This window comes from Chionomys nivalis, chromosome 1 (assembly GCF_950005125.1).
Source record: "Chionomys nivalis chromosome 1, mChiNiv1.1, whole genome shotgun sequence".
Classification (NCBI taxonomy): Eukaryota; Metazoa; Chordata; class Mammalia; order Rodentia; family Cricetidae; genus Chionomys; species Chionomys nivalis.
The window spans coordinates 135,721,392-135,732,739 of record NC_080086.1 but is presented as its reverse complement, the minus strand read 5'-3'; the positions used below and the strand labels follow the sequence as shown (position 1 = coordinate 135,732,739).

Genomic DNA, 11,348 nt, shown 5'->3' with positions numbered 1-11,348 from the left:
TGCGCTAACACAAGTGCACATAGTAAACCCTGAAACATTCTGAGACAGGGAGCTCACCCCAACCCTGGTTTGGCATTTGAGGAGGGGAATACACTGTCATTTGAGAAAGCGCTATGCTCGGCCTTCACTGGTGCTTATAGCACTGGGCATCAGCTAATGCAGAAACCCGGAACTGGCCAGAGGGAGAGATGGTGAAGCACTCATACGACATCTCTGTCCCCTCCCCTATGCTCAGGGAACCTTGGATAAGGGGTGAGAATTTCAGAACCACTGGATGGGAGATGTACAGCAAAAAGCTACCTTCTGGACGTGATGTAGCCATTGCACTCACGAACTCTGCAGTGGTTATCTGTAGACCTGCACGGGACAGGCCTGCCAGCGTTCACTGTGATGCCATGGCACCCTTGAGCCCCCACCCCTCCGAGGGCCTGTTGGCAAAGAATGGTTGTTGAGGGAGGGTGGTGCAACTCTTTCCTCAGTGAGACAGCTGCTGCTAAGCTGCTCTTATTCCAGTAAGTTCTCACCCATGCTTGAGGCAACTCTGGGTCATACAAGATATGAAAGGAGGTATGTGTGTGGGGAGGGGACGATTGTGGGGGAAGGATGGGAATGGGACTTGTTCGAAAGAGGGAAATATTTATTATGTGCATGTATGAAATGGTCAGAGAATTTTAAAAAGAATTGGAATAACTCAAATGACTTTTTTCAAAAATAATTTATTTGTGTTTGTGCCCTGGCATGCACCACGGCATGTAAAGGACAACTTGGAGTTCTCTTCTTGCACCAGTGGGTCCCGGGGATTGAACTCAAGCTGCAAGTGTCTTCATCCACTGAGCCATTCTCTCTGGCTCCTCAAATGTGTTTTTAAAGAACAAAGAACAACCTGAAACAAAACCAAATGCTGCCCACCTAGCAACTGTAGCAGGCCCTGTCTCATTCTTCACAGAAAATGAGTGTGGGGGAAATATGTAAAAGTCTATGTCAGTAGAAAGCATACTAAAAGTGAAAAGGATGAGGCTGGATGGAATAATCTGGAAAAGGAAGACTTGTGGAGAAGAAAGAGCAGTTTGCATAAGGATGATGGCTGTCACCACAGGGCTCTCATTTTGTAAGAGGCTTGAGTAGCAGAAATGGTTTGGAAACTTGCCTGCTGAGCTCTGTTATGTTTAACTATCTCCTGTATTACTACTGGATCCCAGTGACGTGACTTGTTCCAGAATAAATGAATGAAAATCTGACATCTACAATGTTATATATTTGTGACGCTTTGCAAGCTTTGACATTTAAGCAAAACATCTCAGCTTTGCATCTCTGCAGGGAACATCAAAGCGGCATGGTTCTTCTCAACTGTGCCAGAGAGATGGCTGAGAGAAGCTAAGAAATGTGTGTTGTCACACAGTAAAATAACAGCTGGGGACAGTGCTTTGGTCTGATTACTGCCAGTATCACTATCTGTGAACAGTGGCTTGCTGTTCCGAAAAAGTACAAAAACAATGCCAAAGTGAAGTGTAACTAGGTTAAGAACCTTTTCTCCGAAATTCGGAAAGCCCACTGTATTTAAAAATAAGAATCCAGCCGGGCGTTGATAGTGTATGCCTTTAGTCCCAGCACTCAGGAGGCAGAGGCAGGTGGATCTCTATGAGTTCAAGGCCAGCCTGGACTACAAGAGCTAGTTCCAGGACAGGCTCCAAAGCCACAGAGAAACCCTGTCTCGAAAAACAAAACCAAAACCAAAACCAAAAAAACAACTTATGGAAACAATCTAAACAACGCTTTCTGCTGATGGAGGTCTGGACTGGATGTGTCCTTTTGAGGCTAAATCTTCCTCATCTTCTTCTTGCAGCGCTGGTTGAAAACGGGGGAGGACCCCATGAGGCTGTCAGTGGAGTGGGAACCATAGCTGCTGTCCGAGTCCTCAGGGCTCTGAGGGATTCCAGCTTCACTCATGCCTGACATTGGCTCCTCAAAGACATCACTGCCCAACACGCCATGCCCAGACACATTGCCTTCTTCACTTTCTTGAGGCTCCATTTTCACATGAGCCAGGTTCCAAAGAGGAGAAGCATTTACCTCTGCACCTAGAAATGAAGGCAAAGAGTATGAGCGCTGGGCTGAGCCAAACGGAGCAACTGAATCTCCCACTCAGGGCTGACTAGTGTCCTTTGTGCTGCTTGCTTCTCTTTCTCTCTTTGGTTTTTCGAGACAGGGTTTCTCTGTGGCTTTGGTGACTGTCCTGGAACTAGCTCTTGTAGACCAGGCAGGTCTTGAACTCACAGAGATCCGCCTGCCTCTGCCTCCCGAGTGCTGGGATTAAAGGCGTGCGCCACCACCGCCCGGCTCCTTTGCACTGTTTTCATTGCTGTTCAACACCTGGATTAAGGATGTCTATGGTTCAAAATGTCAGTCCCAAGTTACCAACTTCTTTCATCTTTCCTTCCTTCACCTTACCCACCCCCACTGGAAAGATCATGTTTAAAGGCAGATAGAGTTACAGCTTAGTTACAGTTTATAGTTATAGCCTTGCTCAGCTAGCTTATCCTGTCCTTCCCTCCACCCCCTCTGTGTATGTGTGTATTAGACAAATAAACCTGTAGGTATGTGCGCCCATCGATATGGAGAAGCCAGAGCATGGTGCTGGTATCTTCTGTCGCTCTCTTACTGCATTGACCCGGAAACTCACTGTTTTTGCAAGACTGGCTGGCCAGTAAGCTTTTAGGATCATCTGTCTCCACTTCCCAGTAAGCTTTTAGGATCATCTGTCTCCACTTCCCAGTAACGGGATTACAGGTACACATAGCCAGCACCTTTTACATGGGTGCTGGGGATTTGAACTCAGATCCTCGTGCTTATACAACATGTTCTCTTACCCACTGAGCCATCTCTCTAGCTCCCTTTCCTTCCTTTTATGAGGCTGTCTTATTTTTCTGCCTTTTATTTGAGAATCCTCTGGGCCTCTCCTGCATTTGAAGACTATGATCGCTACTTGATGCTGACATCAGTTTTCTGCTTGTCTCTCCTGACAAGAGACACAGTCCTTGATGTCCCTACCTCTCTGTATTCAGGTAATGCAGCTCTGCTCTTAACTGTTACTTCTTCCTTGGCGACAAGGCTCCCTTCAGCATGTTTAACACTGGCCTAATTCTGTTTGGGTCGCATTTGAAGATTTGATATTTAAATTTCTTACGCATTTATGTTTGTAAACAAGTAAGTATCCAAATGAATTTGCAATTTAACTGACTCAGGTAGTGAGGCAGGCAGCGTGGGGTGGTAATCCTAGCCCAAAGAGGCTGAAGCAGGAGGTCTGGGATTTCAGATCAACCTAGACTATACGGCAAGACCCTGTCTCAGCAACTAAGCAAACAAATAAACGTATAATTCCCTAAAAATAAAAAAGTGATGTCAGATCCTAATGTCATCACAGCTATAACCTACAAGAGACCAGCCTATTCAAACCAGGCAGAACAATTTCATTCCCTTTGGTCTGCAATTTCTTAGACAACTGTCAAGGAAACATGGCTACTTAACCAGAGTGTATCCTAAGGATTTACCACAGCTCTGTCTGTCCCAGCAACTTCGTTCTTCCCATGCTGGCTTTTCTCCTACTCTGAATATGATTCTAAGATGTCATTAATTGCTAAGATGGACAGAACCTGGATCAAAATGAATACACTCTGTTCCTTACTTGAAGCTTGTGGCGAAGCCTCCACCTCCAGGTTGGACGGGAAGCGCTCACTCTGAGCTCCCAGGACCCCAATGGGTAAGGACTGGTCTCCAGAAGCAAGGTCAGCTTCCAGCTCCTCACTGACAGGGAACGTGATGTCACTCACAGGCTCCTCCTTGATCTTCACAGGCTTAGTGTCTTCTGTGGCCTTCTCAGGATTGACAATCCTTTCATACTCTTCAGAGAGCTGCTTGCTAATCTGTTGGCAAGCAAGAATTAATTCTCCAAGGATATTTCAGGAGATTGGATAGTCAACTGGTGGTACCCAAGGAGAACCGAGCAGAGAACAAGTTAATACATGAGATGTACTTTTATTTTTCTTTCCTTCTGGTGTGTATGCATGTATATGTACATGTGTATATGCATGTGTGTGTGTGTGCTTGTACACTTGAGTGCATGTGTATGGAGATCAAAGAGTCAGTCTTTCCTCAGGTGCTTCCACATTTTTGAGAAAGCAAGCTCCAGGAATCCCCCTGTCTCTGCCTTGTCTCTCATGAGCCCTGGGGATATGAATCAGGTCCTCAAGCTTTTGAGGCAAACACTTTACTAACTGAGCCAGCCTGAAAGATGAATTTTAAAACTTCTGCTGCTAGGACTGGGCGTGCAGCTCAGTGGGGGTGCATGCTTAGGGCGTGCAAGGCCAGGCATCCCCAGCACCACAAAGCAACAAAAACAACTCCCACTGGCAATGGGAAGTTGTTTAAGGGGTTGGGTCAGAGTTTATGATAGAGAAATACAAAGAAAATGTGTCAGAAAATGTTTTGATCATTAATTAAGTTACATAAAGCAAATAAGATCTGAGACAAAATACTGCATTTCTGTCTATAAAAGTTAACAATTATCTGACCATAGCAACACATGCCTAGAATTCTACCTCTTAGGAAGTTGAGAAGAAGGGTGGAGAGTAAAGCCAACCTGCACAGTGGAATCCTGTCTCACAACAGAAACCTCTCAGACATCTGGCATATGGGCAAACACTGAGTGAAGCAGCGATCTGGACCCTAAGCAAAGTTTTTTTGTTAGCCGCTGAAGGTTCCTGGTCACTCCCCCTTCACTTGCTCCCTCCCACTTCTTTTTGGTTTTTCGAGACAGGGTTTCTCTGTGGCTTTGGAGCCTGTCCTGGAACTAGCTCTCTAGACCAGGCTGGCCTCGAACTCACAGAGATCCTCTGCCTCCCAAGTGCTGGGATTAAAGATGTGTGCCATCACTGCCAAGCTCCTGGTCAATCTTCAGTGTAGAATTGAAACTGCCTAACCCTCAGGAAGTGGAGAGATGTTTGTGCCCTGCCCTACCCTCAGGCGCCCTTCCAGGACTCTGGGTCCTCAGTTTCAGCCCTCAGAGCCCCCTGAACTGCTGTGGCTATTACTCGCTTGCCTGCTTTTGTTCTCATGACTACCGTGTAAGCTCACAAGCATTTACCCAACGTGTAAACTAGTCTCCCACAATGCCTGACTCATAGTAAGTCTTCAGTAAATACTTGTTGAAGAAGGGTGTCTGCGACTCCAGATACCTGTGTATGTCTTCCAGAGACAGAAGCAATGAATGGGCTGTCCACTGACTGAAAGAGGCCCTGACATCTCCCTAGGTCAGTGTGAGGACAGAGAAAGTGGGTTACATTCCCTGTGCACTATGCTCCAGAACACATGTTGTAGACCCTGCTGAACATTCCCAGACTACGACACCTTTGCTGACTGCCCCAGGGTCACCTCACCTGTAGCATGTAAGTGTGATAGTCCTTGATGCGGTGCTGCCAGAACTCCTGCAGGGAGAGCACGCTGCCAATCCCCACTTCATGGAACACCTGCTCCATGACATCAGGGAAAGGGGTCTGTCCCAGCCTGGCCTCCCGGTCTACGGCAAAGCGCAGCAACTTGGTGAACTTGAGGCAGTACTCATGTGCTACATCAGTTAGGGTCTCCAGGACACTTTCGTTAGCACAATCAAAGCCCGCATGGGCCAAGATAGTGGCCACTGCTTGGTAGAGGAGCTGCCGACAGGAATGCCAGCTGAGTTCAGTCACTGGTTCTCCTTTTCCGCTGAAAGTGGAGACGTGGCAGCGTTACTTGTGTACCTGCCAAGGGTGATCAACCTGTCTCACTGGGGCTCTACAGTTCTAGTAATCCCTGGCCCTGTTGCGGGTAAACGGTCACCTTCATCCTGCTCTTCTCAGGGCATGAGCCCCCAGTTACACAGTTGAACAGGCTATGTCTAAAACAGTGCAGGAGAATGGCAAAGGTATCAGACCCCTGGGGACTGGAGCTACACAGCTATGAGAGGCCATATAGGTGCTGGGGACAGAACCTGTTTCCTCTGTAAGAGCAATGAGTGTTCTTCCCCACAGTGTAACCCCTCCAACCCCTCTCAACATTTATTGGCCTTCTGCCTTCCTCTGGCAAAGGAACTATTTTGTAAATAAAAATAAAGCAGAGAAGAAAACCACTGCTCCTTTAAGTTGCCATGCTCTGTAGAGGTGGGGGCCTGAAGAGCCCCTCACGATTTAACTGCTCTGTTCAACAGCAACACTGCATGCTATGGACAGCTAAAAGAAGACAGCAACTGACTTTTCATTTAACATGTTCAGTCTATCTGGGCCAAAGGTTAAAAGCATCAGAAGTGCCTATCAAAGAGCTACTTACTATCACTTAATTTGAGCAATATGTGGACTGTTGTTTTCTCCCTTGTAGTGCTGGGATCTGAACCCAGGGCCTGCACGAGCCAGCAGTGCTCTACACTGAGCTACGTCCATAGTCTATACAGACTTCTTTAATGGAAAATGATGCCGTAGCACCTGGTATTATATGTATAAAACAAACTAGCTTCAAATTGTGTGTGTATGTGTGAGTGTGTGTAGAGGCTTGACACATATATCTGTGTGCACAATGCTAGTAGGCCTGAGGTGTCAACCTGCAACTTGCTGATTAGGCTATGTTCGCTGACTAGGCTATGGTTCTCTGATTAGGCTAGGCTGGCCAGCCGGCGAGTGCCAGGGATCCTCCTCTCTCTGCCTTCCCCACACTGGGATTACAATCCTGTACCACTGTGCCCAGATTTTTAACTGGGTTCTCAAACTCAGGTTCTCATGGTAACATTTTACTGACTGAGTAGTCTCCCTGGGTAGGGCCTTGTATTTTAAGGCAGGGTCTCTCCTTGTCCTGTAGCTCACCAAGTGGGTTTGCTGATTGGCTAAGAGAGTCTCAGGGGTGTTTGTCTCTGTTTTCCCAGTGCTGCAATTATAAATTCCTGGCTTTTAAATACAGGTTCTGGGACAGAACATGGGATCAACCAGTTTACTGACTAGGCCACTGCCCCAGTCCCTGGGTATGGTCACCATTCTCCTTAACAATTAAAACAGGAACTTGACAAAAAAAAGTATAAAATTGTAGTAATACCATGAATTTAATACAGAAAAACAATATTTTGTTGAATGAAAGTATATTACCCCTCAAGAAATGGGAATGTGATGCTCACTGTAACAGGCTGTCGTCTTCTTCCTTATTGCTAGGCCACGGCTCTACCACTGAGCAATGTCCCCAGCCTCTTTTTACCTTTTATGTATCAGTATATTATTTCACTTCTAGTAAAATATCTGGCATTAATAGGCACTTAATAAATGCCCATTGTATTAGAAAATTAAAAAAATACAAACCCTAGATTCTCAAGATTTGGGTTAACATTTGAGACACCCCACTAATGACGTGAGTGATGTCAGCCAAGTCAATCACTCCCACCCTCAGTTTCCTCATACAGAAGTGGAAAAGCTCCTGTAAGCTTAACAGGATCACTGGTGGGGAGGGGATCTCGTTTAACAAAAAGACAACATAGCAATGCTTTGTCTTACCGGTAAAAGTCACTCTCTGGGTCACTGTGCCGGATCTGGAATGGTGCATTGGGATTTTTACAGTCCAAAGGCTGGAGGTCATCAGGGAGAGGAGGTGACCCAGGGCAGGAGGGAAGAGGTTCACTCTCCTCAGCCTTCACACCGTCTGTCTGCTGCTGATTCTGGGTCTGAGCGGTGGCAATGAGGCTGCGAAGGCGTCGGTTGTGCTGGATCAACTGGATGGTGTGTATGGTGAGGCTGCACGGCTCTGAGGGGATATCCAGCATGGTTGGGGGTTTGGGCTTGCTGGCCGAGGGCTGGTGCAGGGGTGGGTCATGGACTTCCACCAGGCGGAACTCCCGTGGGAGCAGATCAAAGGAACTTCGGTTGGTCTGTCCTGATGGGATGGGTATCTCTCCCCAGTATCTCAACATTTTAGGGCACACAGAGAAGAGCTCCCAGGTTTAATGTAGTTGATACCCTACAGGTAATGTGTTCAAGTCTCGGGCAGTTGTAGGTCATAGGCTTCTCTAGTAAAAAATATGAAGTCCAGCAGTTCTTACATAAAAAGCAAGTTAAGATCAATTTGAAATCGGTGTTAGCAAAACTCTAGAGGAAGGATGTTCTCCTTGAAGAAATTAAGAGAAAAATAATTGTCAGAAGCCAATCACATAATGACAATTCCTCTTGGACTGAAGGACAAAAGAACACAGTCATTAGCAGACAAGCAGCAGGGACGTCTTACCAGAATATCCACCATGCCTAACTCTAAACACTTTACAAAGTGTGAAACTCAAATGAGATGTCTAGAGTATTCCCAGAGTATTTTGACACAATTGTGCTAGATTAATAGGGAAAAGAGCGGCATTAAAAATACTAACGGATAGGCAGACGCCGTAGCACATGCCTTTAACACCAGCACTCTGGAGGCAGAGGCAGGCAGATCTCTGAGTTCGAGGCCAGCCCGGTCTAATGGAGTGAGATCCAGGACAGCCAGGGCTACACAGAGAGACATCATCTTAAAAATAAAACAAACAAAAAATACTAATAGATGGTTTTTATCCTATGCTGTGCCTGAGTATATTTTCTTTTATTTTTTTTTAAATTTTTTTTAAATATTTATTTATTTATTATGTATACAATATTCTGTCTATGTGTATGCCTGCAGGCCAGAAGAGGGCACCAGATACCATTACAGATGGTTGTGAGCCACCATGTGGTTGCTGGGAATTGAACTCAGGACCTTTGGAAGAGCAGGCAATGCTCTTAACCTATGAGCCATCTCTCCAGCCCGCCTGAGTATATTTTCATTCATCCTGGTGGGAACACTCATGAACATTTAATCTAGCCTTATGCTTTCCAATTCTACACATACATGAGAGAATAAAAGGTTTGTGTGTGCAAGCACACGGAGGCCAGAGATCAGCCTTGGGTATCATTCCTCAGCATCTCTCCTGCTTTTTGAGATGGCACCTCTCACTGGAACCTAGGCTTGCTGATCATTCCAGACCAGTGAGCTCCAGGGACCTGCCTGCTTCTGCCTCCCCAGAACTAAGTTTATAAGCACATGCAACCATACCTGGGTTTTTATATGGACTTTGGGAATCGAACTCAGGTCCTCAAGCTTGCAATGGTAAGTACATCACAGACTGAGCTGTGTCCCCAGACTGGAGCGGAGTGACTTCAGCTGCCGCCTAACTGGTGCCCTTCCTCTAGTCTTCCTCAGAATCTGACCTATCCCTTACATTGCTGCTGGGCTTGCTCTCGTTTCCTTTTTATGGTGTGAAGCTTGAACACAGCTAGGCAGTGTCTCATCACCGAGTCACACCTCCAGCCTGTTTTTTTTTTTTTTTTTTTTGCTTCTTTGTGTCAAACTCCAGTTGAAGGCATCATGATGTCTCTTGGAAAATGTCAGAATTCTGAGCCTTACCGTTCAATGAAGCCTACAATCTGTCTTCCATTTACGTCTCCAGATTCAATGCCTAGATGTCTCTTCAGGTTCAATACACATCAGACTACCAGACATTGTGTGAAGGTTCACGCTCTTTGTCCTGAGATGAGAAAAATAGAAATAAAATATCTTAGTATAGTGTCATCCAGTGACTGCTAAAGGCATGGACTCAGTGTCCTGCAGGCACACAGAGGAGTTTCCTACATTAAATGACCTAAGTTCTAACAATATCACACCACTCAGTTTTTTTTATTTGTAATTTTTTTTAACATTTACTTCTTTTGGCATGAGTTTGGGGGTGTGTACGTAGAAGTCAGAAGACAGCTGTGAGAGTCAGTTCTCTCCTTCCTCCACGTGGGTTCCAGGGATCGAACCCGGGTTGTCAGGTTTGGCAGCAATTGCTTTTACCAGCTGAGCCATCTAACTGACCCTCAGTTTATTTTCTTTGCTAAGATTTTATTTTCTTATCGTTTTAGTTTTTTGAGACAGGGTTTCTCTGTGTAGTTCTAGAACTCTCTCTGTAGACCAGGCTGGCCTTGAACTCACAGAGATCCGCCTGTTGGGATTAAAGGTGTGTACCATCACTGCCCGGTGCCAAGATTTCATTTTTATTGGGTATGTGTGTGTCCCACATGTATGCAGGCTTCCCAAGGAGACCTGAAGAGGGCATAAGATCCCGCGGAGCCTGAGGTACAGGCAGTTGTGAGCTGCCCCGTCATGGGTACTAGGAATGGAACTCAGGTCCTCTGGAAGAGCAGCAAGCACTGTTAACCACTGAACCAACTCTCTAGCCTCACTACTCAGCTTCTTGAGAGCATCAGACATTTTCATAATTGACCGTATGAGCTGTGTCCTCTGTCAGGAATCCTATGCCACCCTCTACATTTTTTTCCCCCGAGACAGAGTTTCTCTGTGTTGCTTTGGAGCCTGTCCTGGAACTAGCTCTTGTAGACCAGGCTGGCCTCGAACTCACAGAGATCCGCCTGCCTCTGCCTCCCGAGTGCTGGGATTAAAGGTGTGCGCCACGGCCCAGCCTCACTCTCTATGTCTTTATCAGACTTGAATTTGTTCTTTAATATAACTAAAATCATCACCCCAAATATTTCCCCAATGACATCCTTTCTTTGTATTCTCACATCGATTTGCGTTTATCCCTGAACCTTAGCTTTAACTGACCTAATCACCTGTATTCTCCTGCCTGTTATGGCTACCATCTTGGTAGACTGTCTGGGCATCTGTTAAAGACTTACAATATGAACTATTGTTTAGTTAAAATTTTTAGCAATCCTATGAAAAAAGGAACATTACTACTTCCAATTTTTCAGACGTGGAAGCTGTGGTCCAGTGTCATGCCAATGTCATAAATACCAAGGGTGAAAGAAAAAACAGGTTTCCAAGGCCAAGTTCGTAAAGTCACTGAACATGCTGCCTCAATAATTCATTCCAAAAATAATAAGAGAAGAATGGACTAACTAACAAGAAATTGCCTTCTTCCCTAACTTCACAAAAGGAGTAAAAGGGATATCAAGTTTAAATTCGGAAGGTGCAGGGTCGCCGTTCCGTGATCACGACCAGCAGGCTTAGGCGCCAATCACAGGATCCTGGGAAGTCTGATTTCCAGGAGAGCAGTAAAAGGAGGAACTCTGGACTTGAAACAGATAGGAAGTCTCAAATACTCACCGCCGTGTTCCAGGAGCGGTCTACGCGGCTGTCCGACTCTGACAGGTTCGAGCGACGACTAGATTAAGCCTAAGAGGCTAGTTTATTGATTAGTGGTCCAAGCCTCCGGAAGCGCTTCTTTTCAAGAGCCCTATGACACAGGAAGTTATTACCAGCTGGTTGCGACGCCTAAAAATGTC

General features: G+C 45.9%; 1 protein-coding gene across 1 annotated transcript; it reads right to left on the bottom strand.

Annotated features, from left to right (window-relative positions):
* Positions 1 to 703: 703 nt before the first annotated feature.
* Positions 704 to 11,320, bottom strand: Supt7l (SPT7 like, STAGA complex subunit gamma). Its single transcript, XM_057762457.1, has 6 exons — positions 11,170 to 11,320; positions 9,469 to 9,589; positions 7,560 to 8,166; positions 5,433 to 5,757; positions 3,683 to 3,920; positions 704 to 2,078 (listed from the first exon to the last, which is right to left on the bottom strand). The coding sequence occupies exons 3-6, from the start codon at positions 7,970 to 7,972 to the stop codon at positions 1,816 to 1,818; spliced, it is 1,239 nt and encodes a 412-aa protein (XP_057618440.1). The 5' UTR covers positions 7,973 to 8,166; positions 9,469 to 9,589; positions 11,170 to 11,320; the 3' UTR covers positions 704 to 1,815.
* Positions 11,321 to 11,348: the final 28 nt, after the last annotated feature.

Coding starts and splice junctions, on each gene's coding strand:
- Supt7l (XM_057762457.1), bottom strand. CDS start 7,972: ATGTTGAGATACTGGGGAGAGATACCCATCCCATCAGGACAGACCAAC. Junction 3,921..5,432: donor ATCACACTTACATGCTACAG/GTGAGGTGACCC, acceptor GCTTGCCAACAG/ATTAGCAAGCAGCTCTCTGA. Junction 2,079..3,682: donor GGCTTCGCCACAAGCTTCAA/GTAAGGAACAGA, acceptor CTTCATTTCTAG/GTGCAGAGGTAAATGCTTCT.